Source organism: Camponotus floridanus, unplaced genomic scaffold (genome assembly GCF_003227725.1).
Source record: "Camponotus floridanus strain SB8 unplaced genomic scaffold, Cflo_v7.5 scaffold43, whole genome shotgun sequence".
NCBI lineage: Eukaryota > Metazoa > Arthropoda > Insecta > Hymenoptera > Formicidae > Camponotus > Camponotus floridanus.
In genome coordinates, this window is record NW_020229581.1 from 330056 (window position 1) to 347208 (window position 17153).

At 29.3% G+C, this 17153-nt stretch overlaps 2 protein-coding genes and 1 non-coding gene across 3 annotated transcripts; 2 read left to right on the plus strand and 1 right to left on the minus strand.

Annotated features, from left to right (window-relative positions):
- Nucleotides 1-3773: 3773 nt before the first annotated feature.
- LOC105258419 (superoxide dismutase [Cu-Zn], chloroplastic) lies at nucleotides 3774-9705 on the plus strand. The gene is made up of 5 exons (XM_011269650.2): nucleotides 3774-3855; nucleotides 5895-5959; nucleotides 6491-6706; nucleotides 6940-7190; nucleotides 9035-9705. The coding sequence occupies exons 2-5, from the start codon at nucleotides 5903-5905 to the stop codon at nucleotides 9135-9137; spliced, it is 627 nt and encodes a 208-aa protein (XP_011267952.3). The 5' UTR covers nucleotides 3774-3855; nucleotides 5895-5902; the 3' UTR covers nucleotides 9138-9705.
- Nucleotides 9706-11530: 1825 nt separating this feature from the next.
- LOC105258420 (CD63 antigen) lies at nucleotides 11531-14377 on the plus strand. The gene is made up of 5 exons (XM_011269653.3): nucleotides 11531-11817; nucleotides 12224-12412; nucleotides 12810-12974; nucleotides 13407-13625; nucleotides 13929-14377. The coding sequence occupies exons 1-5, from the start codon at nucleotides 11755-11757 to the stop codon at nucleotides 13992-13994; spliced, it is 702 nt and encodes a 233-aa protein (XP_011267955.1). The 5' UTR covers nucleotides 11531-11754; the 3' UTR covers nucleotides 13995-14377.
- A 1153-nt stretch (nucleotides 14378-15530) lies between these two features.
- On the minus strand, nucleotides 15531-15602 carry Trnad-guc. The gene has a single exon. It is a non-coding gene; the product is annotated as a tRNA-Asp (tRNA).
- Nucleotides 15603-17153: the final 1551 nt, after the last annotated feature.

Consider the following 17153-nt stretch of genomic DNA (forward strand, 5'->3'; position numbering starts at 1 on the left):
CGCGTGCACAATTTTCGATCAATTTCACCAGGCATTATATCACATCTATCATAATGTTCTAGAGATAAGTTTTTTATAATAGCGCAAAGATCGAAGTAGATTTTTCAAAAACTTCTCTTGAACGATGAGGCTGTATAAAATCGAACTATACATAATTTTCACTCTATGTCAAAAATTATCGAGTATATAATTCAGATCTATATTTTTATCATAAAAATATCACATTGCAATAACTAACGTATTAGCCGCAATTTTAATATTATTAATTTAATATCGAAAATAAGAGAAATTAATATTTTAATATACAAATTAAAAAAAATTATTATTGAATTTTAATAACAAATCTTAGTGTAATAATTTTGTAAATATGACATCATTTCGAAATGTACTTTTTGATGTGTCACAATTATATATTTGTTTCGCGAATTAAGTATTACATATTTCCGTTAAAATTTACAGTGATAGTTCCCACGATGCATGTATAAATTTGCAATATTTTCGTTCTTATCGCTCGTTGTCAATTTCATATTCGAATCTAAATGATAATGCGATATTTCCCAATTTTTATTTTACAGGAAGTAATGATAATTAAATTTTCTATTTATGTATACATTTAGTCGGAAACAATAATTACAAAGTCCCAATTGTGCAAAACGTTACTGCGTAGTCGAGCTGCCAATCAGAGCTCTGCAAATGCAATATCCGGTTTCCTTTATAAAGAGAATCCAAACACACAAAGGAGACTTCAATCCGAAGCATAATTATCCCTACTTCGCCAGGATGCACCATAAACGTCCATCAATCTCGTTCGATTCACTCGAAAATACGATCATCGAAATCACGATCGCTCGGATTTTCACTAATGTAACAACAGCAAAATTTGTGATGATTACCGAAGCACGGCAATTTTCTCTGATCGATTGATCTATTTTCGATAATTCGGTTTTTACCTAGAAATATGATTTAAGATTCGATTGTGATAAAATTCTGACTATTATAAATGGCTTTCAAAAATTACAATAGGACTTTTTTAGTGTAGATATGAGATATTAAAAACATTAAAAACCTATAATTAAAATTTTTCTGACATCTCTGTTGCATTTTTCCGTTTTCTGCAGTTAATTATTTTATATAAAATTTAAAGTTGTGTCTTTGAACATATATAATTGCTATTTTAAGTTAAATAAGATTTTAAAAAGATATGTTTATGTTTTTTTCACAACGAAGGATGTAAATTCTATGTAAAAATGTGTATTTATTTGTGTCATTATATATTTATTCGTATATTTATAAAATTATATAAAATAAGAAATCTTATTTATACGTCTCCGACATAAGATATATTGAAAAATTTGCAAAATGTGAAACAAGAAAATCTTGAAAAATAATAATAACATTCATCGATAAAAATAATTCTCGAAGCAGCTCGATTACATGACAATAGCACTATCGTGCGATTAATTAATGGGAAAAATATTACACCGAAGAGAGTTGTATTAGATAGATGTTGTAATAGATTTTGTTGAGGAGATGTGTGTGCACGAGGCGAATTTCTGTTAATGAATTCATGAGTCATACGTTTATCTTCAACGGATAATTACACGATAACCAATATTAGTCTATGCTATCGCTTACGTGTTAATATTCACTTTAATTTCCCTACACTTATGCGATAAAAGAGGAATGGGTGCATGGTAATTTTGTCTTTTATGAATTGTAAAACGAAGCAAATGAGTCAACGAAATATATAAATTAAGTAAGCCTCGAATTCTAAAACATTTTTATACGTTGCTATCAGTTTATTCGCGGATATATTTTCTTCATCTTATGAATGAAATATTCATATATGTCGAGTTTATCGATCGACTTAATACGCGAAAAGATTAAAAGTTGGCAGTTTCTTCGCGGGCGTTAATATATTGCTAACAACGCTAATTTCGCATTCAGGACGTCGTAAGTTCGTATACGTTTGTCGGTGACATACTTACTGCAGGTGATTACTTCAACGGATTCGTTGAGCAGTCGTTCGTGAATATCTAATATCCTTCACTATTATCCTATTAATTTAAATGGCACGTATGTCGTGCGGCGCGTTGTTACCTTCCTTGTAACAGTCAGCGTCAATCAAAAGTAAGCTTCTAACACTCAAGGTAATAAATACACTCAAATCTATATTATATGATTTTACACGATCATTAATTAAAGCGATCATTTCGCATTACGAATATATAAAGTTTCCATTTCTATTTTTTTACTATAAAGTATAAAGCTGCAATGATCAGTTTTAGAAATATTTTAAGATATTATGCAACGATAAAATTTTCATTATGTATACGTTTCGATCTTTAAATCGAACATTAATCTAAATGAGAGATATTATCAACCACTTTATATGCATCATTTTTCAGTTTTAATAATTTATTAGCATAATAGCATTTTATTATTAGCATAATAACATTACACAATAATAACATACACAATATTATAAATTAATGTACTTTACGAAAATCAAGTATTTCTTTTTCAGAAGATATTATAAGATAATAAAAAATATTACATTCTATTTAGCTTAAATCATTGTGGATAATTGAATTAAAATTAACGTACTAATCGTCGACAGTGAGTTGTCATTATTTTAATTAATTAATTTATAACATTAGAAAACTAAATAATAATTTTAGGGAGACAACCTATTTTTAAATAACAATAATCTATAGCTAAATGTAACGCGATATGAAAATATCATATCGCGTTACATTTTCTTAAAAGCTATTATCATATTATAGCATATTTTAAATTATTATGTGAATCGTTCATATTTCTGACTGTACAAAAGAAGACGACGTGCGGGGTTGGTCGAAAGGTCCGGAATCTTCCGTCATCTTCGATGATCGTCCGGTCGCCGGTGGCGTTGGAGCATAATCATTTACGAGATACTTCGCGGCTGATTTGTCTATGAGTTGTGGGTGGGAGATCAACATTGGGATCCGAGCCGATATAAGAGGAACACAGTCCAGCAACTGCAGTCAGTCAGTCAGTCAGTCAGTTAGTCAGTCAGTCAGTCATTCGGTCATTCAGTGTTCGATAAAATCGTGCCCGCGCCCGGTAGGTCCCCTTTCACTTTTCGTGTGCATGCTCCTCTCGCCAATCGTCGTCACCAATCTATCTTATCGCGTTGAAATCCCGTACTATGTCTGCCACGATAAACGTTTCGTTATCCAATATAATTTATCTGATCGTGGCTAATCGTCACGTAAGATATTTTTTTTCCTTCTTTTATCGCTTTTATCTCTTATCGTGAAATCTTTACAACTACATGTATTGTCGACCAAATTATTTAGGATGGCTCGGTATTCATTTTCTTCAAACGAATCCAAAAATTCGAAAGTTTGAAAATTAGCATAGACATATATTTAATTTTTAAGACAAAAAAATTCGATTTAGTTATTATACCTAAAATCGATAATTCAAATCGAAATTTTTATTGCATAAAAGGTCTAGTATATATATACATACAAAAATAAAGTATAGAAAATGAATAAATAATCGCAGTATTAATATATAGAAGATTTTTCCGGGAATTACGATTTTATCTTGTTGTAGAAAATCTAGCTACTAAATATGATACATTGTTGTCGGAAATGCAATGGAAAACTACATTGGAAAGCCGGCTCGTACATTAGGCAGAAATAGTCCATAAGCATGATACATTAATCCATAATGTCGATATATACCCATATACATGGCGTATATGCTAATGTTAAATTCAGTAATTACGTGGTCAATTGCGCAGTTTATCGGGGCTTAACGTTGGAAATAACGGCTCCCAAATTGAAGTTTCATGGATTTTCCACGGTAATACTTTTAATTATCGTAAATCATGCAATTAATTACGAATACGATTGGACATTCATATTATTTCTTACAAAATTGCATTACATTATATTCTTCTATTAGTAATATAAACAATTGTAATATTAACTTTTACTTAAATATAGTATCTGTAAGTCTATTTCAACGTCCTTTAAATACTTAGTAAATTTTTTCAAGTTACAGTTAGAGTGCTAAGAAATATGGAAACGTATAATATGTAAGACATTCTCCTGAGTAATGTAAAGGTAACGTAAAGTAGTAGAGTCAATAATGTGTTCAAGTATGTATATATATATGTAATATGTAGAGTCATTTCTGTGGGGGAAATGAAAATATGTTGTACTATGTGCTTGTTAGGTGTCCGCAAAACGCGACATTAATTCGCGCCGCGCTTATATGTTAAAACACATGAATAAAGCTGATCGATGAAATCGCGCAGGTGTTGTGGATGAACACCTTTAGCATGGATCGATGTTTCGCGGAAACTATTTCGCTCGTGAGTTTGTTCGTGTGCTTGTCGAGTTCTAGTCAATGTTTTCTCACTCACCTTTTACAATATCTGGTCCACTGTAGAAAAATTCCGCAATGATTTATTCTTGAAATGTTTCCCAAGCCGGTTGCTGTTTTTTTTCTAGACCGTAAACTTCTCAGCAATCGTTCGCATGTATTTCCAAAGCGCCGACAAACTGTAATAATAATAATAATAATATATATGTGTGTGTACGTCAAGAAATAATATATAAATTCTATCAAACACGTAATGATAATAATGTAGTAGTAATTTTGTTAAATTTACATTACTTATAAATTTAAATAATTGATAAACTTTACCTAAGAAAATCAAAAATTAAAAAATTAATTCTAAAAGAGATTCTGCAATGTAATTCTATATAACAATTTTTCCAAATATTCGATTATATAAGTTTAATTTTTGATACATTTCACACATAAAGTTATCAATCAAATTTAATATAATTTTATCAATCTTCCGTGAAACTTATAAAAATTAAAAATGCAGATTTGAAGTATTAAACAACCTTATTTTTAATTCGACATAATATCATTTATGTTGCTATTGCTTTTTATGAAATTATATAATCCTATTAATAAAAATCTCATGCGCGCCGCTACAACGTAACTTATTACATATCTCGAAGGTCATCTGACAACTCAGGAATATAAGAGATAGTACAATAAGAGATAGTACATTTCATACATCTAATAGGCGCGTAATGAGGGAAAATAAACGACATGATATATGATTGACTGATTATAATGTCACTCAATAATATAAAGTGACGTGAAGGCTTTACTTTTTTCGTTGACCTAGCTTTTTTTCTACGTATTTTCTTTTGTACAAATTATATAAAAAAACGGCTATTTGTGAATCGCGCTTCAAAAACTGCGCTGCAAGAATATATCGATTAGTCTTTTCCGTGCGAGTCTATCACCCGACGAGCAACATGCTCTAACACAAAGCCATTGGTTGAACGTTAATAGGTTCGTCTGATCTAGATGCACACCTATTAAATTACACTTGTGCACGTGAGGCACACGCAAATGGATTCAGATCCAGATCTACCAATTAGAAATTACTAATCATTTTTTAATAGACAAACGTGAAATCTTCCGGTAGACTTAATTTGGAATCAATTACTTGGTCATCCGACTGTAATTTTCGATCCAAAGATTATTCAAACTTTCCGCTTTTCTCTCACAAACCTGAAATTATATGACGAAATATTCTATTTGTTATCAAAGTTACGCTTATCATAAGAATTATACATCTCGTGAAAAATTGCCATGAAAGATTATAAAAATACTTTTCGCAGCGTATATTTTTATACACTGTGATAAAATCGAAGAAAAAAATCATTTATTTGAAAGCGATAAATGATTGTAGTGACTTAGAGTAATCGTGCTTATTACTATATAATTACCTTGAACAAAAAGAAAGAAAAAATTATTATAGATATAATAGTTTTACACACATGATTAGTTTTCTGTCATTCTATTTACAGTTCACACGATGAGTCGAATGGTCGCATTATTACTATTGGCAGCTGTAGCTGTTGTTACAGCTGAGGTACGTATAATAATCCGAATATTATGCACTAATCCATTTCCGTAATATTGAATAAATCATCAATCGGATTTTCAAATACAATATAGTGTATGACAAATTATTATTGTGATAATTATGGATCGTATACATATTCCATAAATTGGAATGTCTAATGATATCTGTGAATAATAATGCATTTATAATACAATAAATAGAAGAATATGAAGTGTTTTTGAGTAATATCAAAAGTTTCATGCACGATAATATACAAATGTCAGAATGTAATTAATCAATTTTTTAGGACATAAACAAGAAAGTAACTTAACTTTGTTTTTTTTACGCTTCAATAGCACTTTTTTGTCTTTGATTCTTAAGGCTCAAAAGATTTAATGTCGGAAATTAAGAATCTGTGAGAGAAGTTGACATCCAATTAACTTTCCATTGAGAGAAACTTCGCTCGCGATTTGGATGAAACTTTTTGCTGTTCTTCGAAAAACACGTTAGGCATTGCCGTTGATAATCGTATTGATCGCATCGAATCGGCTCGATTAGGAGATGGTGGCGGTCGTACGCCTAACACCGCACGACGTTAAGGTGCAGAATGTGACGGGTAACTTGAAAATCGTTCAGTCCGTCCCGAATGGGCCTGTCACCATCACCGGTACAATCTATGGACTTACAGAAGGGCTTCATGGTTTTCACGTACACGAGAAGGGAGATTTGAGCGACGGTTGCACATCCGCTGGAGCCCACTTCAATCCCGAGAATGTGAGCCCTCGATCAATCTGCTTTTTAATCTTTTGCTATACTATAATTAATCCCATTATTGCACTTGCGTAAAATTTTTTTTACGATATAAAATTTTAATTTTTGTCACGATTGTTTTTATATCTTATGTTAAAAATTCAATGATTCAATGATATGTTTTTCTATCTCGCTTCTTCGCTTCAATAATCTCACAGATTATATTTTGAGATCTGCTTACATTATTAATTTATTAGGTAACTCACGGTGCACCGGAAGATACTGTCAGACATGTCGGTGATTTAGGAAATATCCAAGCCAATTCTCAGGGAGAAGCAGCAGTAAATATCACTGACAACATCATTTCGCTCAGCGGACCGAACAATATCCTGGGTAGATCTATGGTAGTCCATTCCGACGAAGATGATCTTGGCAAGGGTAACCACACTCTCTCTTCGACAACCGGAAATTCCGGGAGCCGTTGGGCGTGTGGTGTCATCGGTGTCCAGTAGGTTATCCCTTTATTCTTTTCTCTCGTACTTTCTATTCTTTTTCAGGCAATTCTTCGTATTTATATTTTTAAAATATAATGTGCTTTTTATAACATCTGTGTGTCATTTATAATTAATAATTATAAACAATTTTCATATTTTTAGTAAATTAATAAATTGAGTTCTTTTATTTTTATTACGCTTAACGCTTATTTGTCGTTCTTTTATTTGTTGCTGAATATTCATTGCAAATTTATATAATAATAAATAGATAAAAAATTACAAATAGCACTCAAATATTTTTGATTAATGTAGTAAATGCTTTTTTAATATTGTTTATTTAGTATCGTTTATTAATATTGTTTATTTAGTATCATTTATTAATCTATTTTACTTTATATACAATATTAATGTTATAATATAATAAATAATATATAATATATATTATCAAATTTTATGACATTAATGTTATTTTATTAAATTCCTTGCATTTTTGTACGCATCTTGAAAATAAAATTGGATTGCCACGCCTCATTGTGTTCTGCACATTACAGAAAAATCTAAAATACTTTGAAGAAAAATGTCAGCGGTCGACGGGACAAGAGAAAAGGATCAATATCCATCAACTTGATAGATCTAATTAGAAATACGTCCCGATATATTAGGGTTAAGTCGATGTTGTGTTGTAATGTTGCTCGCTTATATATAAGACGCTTCTTCAATTAAATATGTCTTGTGTATGTCCTATATGTTTTATAAGAAAAAGATTTGACGTTTGTGTCTAATAAATTGAATTGCAGACGTGTGTGTAAAATAGGAGTTAATACAGGAGCGATATTTTACACCATAGAAATCTAATGTAATTTTCTCCCTTGACTGTGTTATTCTACATCTGTTCGTCTTTTATATGTGAACCTAGTATTTTAACACACAAGTGTGTATTTTACCTTACTGTTTATTTTCCCAAATGTATCCTTCCTTTCACATTTATATCTTTCCTGTATCTATCTGATAACTTTTCTGTGGTAATGATGCCGTAAAGAAGTATAGATTGCAACAATAAAAAAAAATATGCGTTCTAATGTGAAAATACTACTTCTATAAATTATTTCATAGTCACGTACGTTTATATCTAAACGATATGAATATTATACATACATGAATTAAGAGAGCAGTTCGTTAATCTTCTTTTGGATTATATTTCCACGTTAATAAAGCAGTGTAATGATAATACTTTGATAATTTACGAGCTTCCTCTACGAGATAATATATAAATAAAGTTTAAAAGGTTTATATATCCCTGTTATTATTTCTATAGAAGTTATTCAAAAATAAAGTCAAAAAGTTATATCATTATATTAATTGCAAAAGTTGTTAATATATTAAGAACTATACTAAAAAAGAATATATCTTTCAAGAAATATAATAAGCCGAAAAATATATTTTATAATAAAATAATTTTCCTTGTATTTCCTTGTATCGTTTATGTTGTAAGAGAAGCACAATATCTCATTTGCATTAATATTTGTTCTGCATTTCATATATACTTCTTACGCATTATTAATTGTGTATTCGAGTATCATACACTTTAACGCTTTCAAGAACATTTGTCCACTTATAATTAATTCACAATCACATTTGTTTGCAATTCATATTACGTGAAAATATAGAACGCATTAGAATGCAGTTTAATGTAGATAGAAATCTTACGTATCACTCTATGCATTAATACATTTTTACGTAATTAGATTCGCGGAAAGTTATACAATATAATTTGCGGCGCAAAATGTTCTTCTGATGTTTACAAGCGCAATTCAGTTAAGAATGTAATTATCGATTGATTCAATATTGCTGCTTTCAGATCGCCGACAGAAAGTTGGAATTCCGGCTCGTTTACCACGCCGAATGCATCGATTTTCGTGATATTCTTCCTCGTCATCGCTTATCAACATTTAAAGTTCTAACGACCCCGCGGAAGTTCGAAGTATAATTTCGCATCTTGTACGAAGATAAATAAATTAGCTACGATTGTGTCCGCGCGCAATTTAAAGCAGGAAACAGCGCGAGAGCTTTATGACCATCGATTGTTCAACACAGCATATCAACAATGAAGAATAATAAGAATTTTTAACAAATTGAAATGTTACGAAATAGCGTGATGTTAGCAATTCTTGTCTTGATATAAACGTAACTTAAAAGCACTAGCTGATTACATTTTAAATTTCATTGATAAAATTTCATTGACGAAAGATGCGACGCAGTAATTGCATTTATTATGTACCTGCGATAATACCAAATTACTTGCTCAAGTTAATACATCAATATCTGAAATAATGAAATTTTTTATATTCGTATCATTCACAATATTAAGCAAATTTTAATATTACCCAGAAGCATTTAATTTGTGCGTGCGTGCGACTTTAATCTGAGCTAGAAAAATGATTTTTACTTGATAATTCGCAATATTGTGTATCTACTTAATTAATTATGTAAGATGTGTAATTGAGCAATATATAAGTGTCATTTATCATAGGATAGTCAGTAATATAGTTTCGTTAACGGCATACTGGCATACTTAAATATAATATAATATAATATTACGATTTATTTATTCATAGTCACATTTAGTGCACTTTTTGCAAAAAAGAATCTTAGAGACAAAGTATATTATCGTTCTTCAATATTTTGAACACATACATATTTATCAAGTTGCACATTTTCTTCCGTGTACTTTTCTTTTAGCTAAGTCTCTTTATTGTTAATATTATTTGTAATAAGAAAGTAATTTGTGCTAAAATAAAATTCCGAATTGATGTAAACGCTCTTGTTCTCTGTTATCAGCGCTTCTGTCTAAGACATACGAACTTTTAAAAAAATTAATTAAGAAATTAAATTATAAAAATCTTTATTAGCGAAGTAATATAGCTAATACCCTTATATCAACAAATATATACAAATTATGCAAAGGGCAGATTGGAAAAAAATGTTTGTGGCGGTGAACTTTAAATCGAAGCATATTATCATTTTGTACTATTACGTGTACGTACAGCTACCTGAAGAATGAGCTCGTCAGCTATATTTATCACGCTCCTATTAACCCATATTCATAGCGTGGCACGAAGGGGCGGATTTACCTGCGAATCTCATCTGCATGTGAACAAGCCACTAAGACTTTTCTAGAAATTCCTCGAAAGAAAGTTACTGCGTATGTATTATATAGACGCCTATCGCGAATGTCGAATCATGAAAACGAAAACGTGAAACGTCGCTTGTGACCCACTTTGTGTGTACAAGCGGGCATGTAAATAATGTGACATTATTGAACCGCCGAGAGGGATGATCGTTTAATGCGATGTGCTCACAGTTTGTCTGATCTCCGATAAAATTGTGGTGGTTTGCGTTTGTATCGGGCTATCGCTTCGCCGCAATGCAGCGCGAATGCGTTTGGAGTTAAAGTGTCCACTGAAACAGGATTCTGCCATTTTACAAATTGGTAAAATAGTATGGTTACAACGCCACTCATACATCACGTATGATATTGCCAAAAAAAATTGTATTGTTAAATAGAACAAATATTAAAACAGTCATAAATAAATGTAAAAGAATATATACTTATTCACAAATTAACAAATTCTATGTATAATGTAATAAATAAAATAAATAAAATGTACAAAAATAACATGACGTAATTTTATTTTTAAAATGTTTTTATCTCTGTTTTAATATATTACTTTTGAATAATACATATATAACGACATATTGATTAAACTATTTTCTCGCACGCGAATTGATCAATATTTTTATCGTTTTATCCATGAAAATATGTAACTGTTATTAATCTGAACACTTCAAAAGGTAAATCCGTATTAAATCAATATCCAAAGAACTTATTGAAAAGACTTATTGAAAAAGTCATATATTTAAATAGTTTAAATATTCGAATACGAAGGATCAAGAAAGGGAGGTCAATATTTAACATTTCATCGATACGCGAAACATAATCGACAAAGACTTTTCACGGTTTCGCGCGTTGTCTGTTGACGGTCTTTGGATCGATGGCTCGGGCCAGAGGTACGAGTCGAAGAGGACACCGAACCCAAAGCCGAGAATGGATTCACACGACAGAGTGTGCTTTTATATACGCTAATAAACAGCAAGCATCCTTTTTTTTTATTCGCTTTTCCTGAAGAACTGGGTTGACCCGGGGTAGTAGTGGGCAAGGTGACCATGGTTACCATCGACGACCACCTAGTACTTTCTATTCAGGATCGCCGACCAATGATAGGCTGAAAACGGAACAGCCACGAAAGGATCTCGTATATCGCCCTGAACAACCAATGAAATCGTGTCTGCATGTCTATCGTACTGGCGAGGCCGAGGATTTCGATCGAAGCCCTTCGTCGCCTAGACTGAGGGGTAAGTACCACCTAGATCGCTTCCATTGACTGTACGGCCGTCGCACAGAACACAAGTCGATTATGCCTATGGCTTTTTGAATCCCGCGAAGTGTCGTAAGGGCAATTCCAAATTAAAATAATAAAATCGAGATAATAAAATCAATTTGTGAGACAAATTGCTACCATGGAGTCTTGTGGAATGAATGTCATCAAGTACATCCTCTTCATCTTCAATCTAGTCTTCGCGGTAAGTAAAACGAAACGGCAAGAGCGATCTTGCTGAGAATAATTTAGATAGCAAAATTCTTTTTTTTTTCAAAATAATTAAAAAGCATTTTTTTTATGTCTTTGTGGTAATTTTTTTGTAGTTCTGAGAATTTATCGAATTTTTATTGATTTTTTTTTTAAGAAATATGTAAGATATTTTCAGATTTCTTGCGCGTAAAAGAATTTGATGATTTGTGATACATGTTGCTTCAATTAATATATTGTATATATTGAGAAAGTAATTCCATTCATTTCTTGGTCTATTAAATATTAATAGAAATCATTTTTAGAAAATTTGAATAAGAGATACTTTTATATGATGTAAAAATACATATGCATATTTCTCATTTTTTTAATTCTTTGAAGAATTTCGATGATTTTTCCAGATATCCGGTATAGGTATCATCGCGGCTGGTGCGTGCGTATTAGCGGATGTTGGTGAATTCAGTCACTTTGTAGAAGGCAGAATAATAGCACCACCTGTAGTACTCATAGTTGCGGGAGCTATCGTTTTTGTTATAGCTTTTCTAGGCTGTTATGGAGCGATCAAGGAGCATTATCATTTGTTAATCGCCGTAAGTTAAAAAATCAATTCCGCGTAAAATAAAAACAGTTTAAAACGATACAGTTTATCTACATGAAATAATTAAAAATAATTGAAACAAAAAATAAATAATATAAAAATTTGTTTCATAAAAAATATCGATTATTCAAAAAACTGTTTATGTTTGTAGTGTCCAGAATTTTATGTATAATATTAATTCTAATTATAAATTTTTTAATTATTTTTTATTCGATTTCAAGATTAAAAAATTTACATATGTGTTTAATCTATCTTTATCTATATTTTGTATACCTTTAAAAAATAGACTTCTTTTTGCGAAAAACCAAATAAATAATTTTAAATAAATAATTATTTTAATGTGGTAAAAAAATAAGATAAATGAAATGATTGTCAAACATAATTTTTAGTTTGCGGCCGCGCTGTTAATAATTTTCGTGATCGAGTTCGCGGTAGGCATAGCGGCGGCGGTGTTTAAGAACGATTTCAGCATGGCGATGAAAGACACTTTGAAGGAATCGATGAAGAATTATACAGAAGCTGATAAAATGGCCTGGGATAACGTGCAGAAAAAGGTCAGTATACTGAATCTGGAACGCAGTGCACTAATGGATTTGTCAATACAAAGGCGAGATAAAATCAATATACTTTCATGTTATGGAGAAAACAATGGTAAACCGGTAACTCCCATAATGATGATATGTTACATGAAACGATCATCGCGTGCAAATAACCAGCGAGCAATTAAAGTCATTTCATTATTGCGAATTCACTACAATGTGTTCTATTTCATAGCTTTGCTACATTAATAATAATCCATACTTCATATTACTTTTTGATATTCCTATATCTTAAATATCTTTTCTTTATTTTGGAAAACTAAAATAAGCAATGTATATGCAACATAAAAAAGATGATTGATTTCTAATTAAATTAAATTGATTTTTAATAATTGTTTAATTGATTAAATCCCATTAATTCGTTAATCTTATCTTTTCATATGATAGTTGCAATGTTGCGGCGTAGATGGTCCCAATGATTGGTCCCCGGCTAATGGATTCATGTCAAACTTTCCGTCCTCTTGTTGCATACAAGATGACCAGCTAATTAATTGTCGCCTTGACAATGTTGCGTATCGAGAGGGTTGCTTCAGCAAACTGGAAATGCGAGTCCACAAGGGTGCTACAGTTTTGATCGGCGTGGGTATTGGGATAGCTTTCGTAGAGGCAAGTAAATTATTCGTTTTGCTTATTTTACAAGACATTTTAATTAAATGTGTCAAGTCGATATCGTGTCAGAATTTGCCTCGCTCTTATTGAAATTAAATTCAAGTTTTAATCAAGAGCGTAATAAAAATAAATAAATATCCGGATCTGGTAGAGAGAGGAAAAGTGAAAATAATGTGTTAAAAACATCATTCAATTAAAGAATTATATCCTGATATTTATAATTAAAGTAAAAATCGTGTTCAAAATTAATAATATTTTATAAATATATCTCTAAATATAAAAATACATTTTCTTTTTTAGATTGCCGGTATCATTCTTGCTTGCTGTCTTGCTGTTGCCATAAAAAGGGAAACTAATCCTAAATAAAATGTGTATTAATTTTATTTTATATTACGTCAAATTAATTGCAAAATCCACTGTTTGGACGACTTAAAAGTTCCGATAGTAATACGGTATTAAAAAATTTACACTTGAAAAATTTACATCGATAAAGAATCAACATCGTGAACTAATTATTATGAGTTTCATTTATAATATAATATTGCGCATTGACTTTCTACTCGTTCTTCGCGCTCATCTCTTAGAATTAGCAGCATAATAACGAATCTAAATCTTTAATCAGACTTTATTGATAACTTTAATCAATATATTTATCACATTTTGTAACTATACCGTGCTTCTGCTTTTATATATATAAACAATAAGTATTCGTTCTCGAGAAGAATAGAGAAATATATTTCTAGAATAGATAGAAAAAGTTATTATATATATTTCCCACTTTTTAAATTTGCATACAAAAAATTGCTTTTAATTGAAAATGATTATTTATATTTAAATTAGTTATAATGTATATTATACAGCAAGTACTACAATATAGAATAATTATGAATATAATTGATGTGTTATACATATATTATATATTTAAAATTATAAAATATTATCAATATATTATTATATATTTAACATTATATTATTATTATTATTATGTCATACTAATATTTTGTTTTAATAAGCAAAATATCAGTATGTATATATAAAAGAATCAATCTTTATGTGATGATAATTATATAAATGTGTGTCTAATGCAAATGTAGGTTGTATAAGAGTATGTTTTTTGCTTTTTATATACATTTGTATATATATTCCTACAATAACTATTTTATTTACAGTACGTTAAGGAAAATAAGTTTTATATCATTTATGCCATTTTCTTATCTATAATTATTATTGATATTTTACTTTGATATATTTATTTAATTTGTTTATTATATTGTTTTATATTTCTTATATTATAAATACATAAATTGCAAAATAATATGTTTTTGCAAAAATAAATTATCTCTGATGTTTATATTTCATGTATTTAAATTATATATAAATCTTTACATAATTTATAGAAACTTTAACACATTCACAAAATAATAATAGTAACTAATTTATGCCATAATACTAATACTAACTTATACTATTTCTTAAAATGCTAAACTCTCAACAAAATATAATGACAGGATAATTTTTTTAATAAAAAAGATTTAAATATATCGAAATATTTTTCATTAAAAAAATAATAAAAATAATTTAAGTCATGTATATGTGATAAACTATATTTAAAAGTAGATATATTAAAAAAAAAAATACGTGATACAGTAAAATCCTATTGAAGAAAAATAAATTATAAATTGATGGAGAGAATAATTTAATCTATGTAAAATTATATGTTTGTGTATGTATGTGCCTAATGATTTTAAGAATTTGTGTATGTGTGTAATGGGAATGCTTCGGTTAAAAAAAATTTTGTTAAATTTGGAGATTTTTATAAGAATGTGATAAAATTAAGATTATAGAAAAGCTAAATATTTAATGTATAATTATGACACGGAAGAATGTATTGAAAAAAAAAATCTCCCCGGCGGGGAATCGAACCCCGGTCTCCCGCGTGACAGGCGGGGATACTAACCACTATACTACCGAGGAACTTGACATACAACTCACTTTTCAAACATTATAACTGCCTATCAAATTTTAAAGTACTTAATATTGTAAAATATAATAAATATAAGGATTTTATATGTAATAATTATGCTATATTTGTACGACTATATTTACAATGTATCATATAATTATAAAATATTTCTGACATATTTCGTATTATCGATAAAGTCGGAGTTATTCGTATTATCGATAAAGTCGGAATTATTAGTGAATCAATCATTGATTTATTATTATATAGTTTTGCTATTAATCTAATTTCAAAAATCGCAATATTAATACTTATATACCGTTCATACATTAATATTTATCAGTTTAAATAATTTTAGATAAAAACGACAATTTAAATAAATTATCATAGATATCTGATATTCATTTCTTAATAATAAATCATTGGATACAATAATAATCGGCATATAGTTCATGATTAATTGTCGTAGAAAACCATAAATCATAGTATAAATCCTAATAATAATTCATTCCATAAAAAAATTATAATTCTTGATATTTTATAGTATTTCTGTAAAGTATAAAAAAGATGATACATTCTCTAATACAAACATTACAAATTGAAGCATAATTTCCAATAGCAATATTATAATAAAATGTCGAATGTTAATATATTATAACGTATAAAAATATTATAATGTATATGTTGATATTTTGCGATAATAATATTTTAATAAAAATACGATATGTGTATATATAAACATACATACATACATATTTATATTCTATAAAAATGTAATACTGTTTTTTGATAATTAAAATTAATTTTTCAATGTACTCTTCCATATATGCGAATCTGATTTGTCGAATCGAATAAAATTAAAGCATCTCGTGAATACGCAAATGTTTCGACGAATTAATTTTGCCAATATGTAATTTTAATGTTGCCAATTTGGTTGTAAATCGTGCATGCAGAGAGTGATAGAATACATTCGCAATTATAATAAATGCGTCGCGTATTGTATGGCATCAAGGGATTTAACGTATCTACCGCGAATTGATTTATGGCAATTTCTCATGCCTATGAAATGATCAACCAATTGCAACTAGTACAGTTAAATAATCCAAGAAAACATAAACATTTATTCTTTGATAATGATACAACAGCTTTAATCGTTGAAATTGTCAAATTTGGTCAGAGTATTTACAATTTACAATTGTTCTGCATTATAATTCTTTTTCGAACAATTGAAAAGCAATTTTCCTTATAAAATCACTATATGTATAATTAAGAGAAAGAGAAGAGTTTCGTGTGTGTTTGAAATTTTATAAATAGATTTAAAAAAATATCAAGAAGAGAAAAAAATTAATCACAGAGCAACGAATAAGACCTTATAATTCTTTAAAAGATCTTATCAAACATTAAAAGGTTGAATAAAATAAAATAAAATGTGATGTATAATGTTAATAAGAAACTATATTATTTGTAATATATTCTAGAACATTATAATGTATTGCAGCATTATAAAAAAACTATCCAAATCTCTCTCTTTCTTTCTCTAAGCATTATATTAAATTTAGAAAAAA

Bases quoted from the DNA above. Each gene is read 5' to 3' on its own strand.
- LOC105258419 (XM_011269650.2), top strand. From the start codon at position 5,903: ATGAGTCGAATGGTCGCATTATTACTATTGGCAGCTGTAGCTGTTGTT. The intron at 5,960-6,490 runs GTACGTATAATA...CGGCTCGATTAG, and splicing joins TAGCTGTTGTTACAGCTGAG to GAGATGGTGGCGGTCGTACG. The intron at 7,191-9,034 runs GTAGGTTATCCC...TGCTGCTTTCAG, and splicing joins TGTGGTGTCATCGGTGTCCA to ATCGCCGACAGAAAGTTGGA.
- LOC105258420 (XM_011269653.3), top strand. From the start codon at position 11,755: ATGGAGTCTTGTGGAATGAATGTCATCAAGTACATCCTCTTCATCTTC. The intron at 12,413-12,809 runs GTAAGTTAAAAA...CATAATTTTTAG, and splicing joins ATTATCATTTGTTAATCGCC to TTTGCGGCCGCGCTGTTAAT. The intron at 13,626-13,928 runs GCAAGTAAATTA...TTTCTTTTTTAG, and splicing joins TTGGGATAGCTTTCGTAGAG to ATTGCCGGTATCATTCTTGC.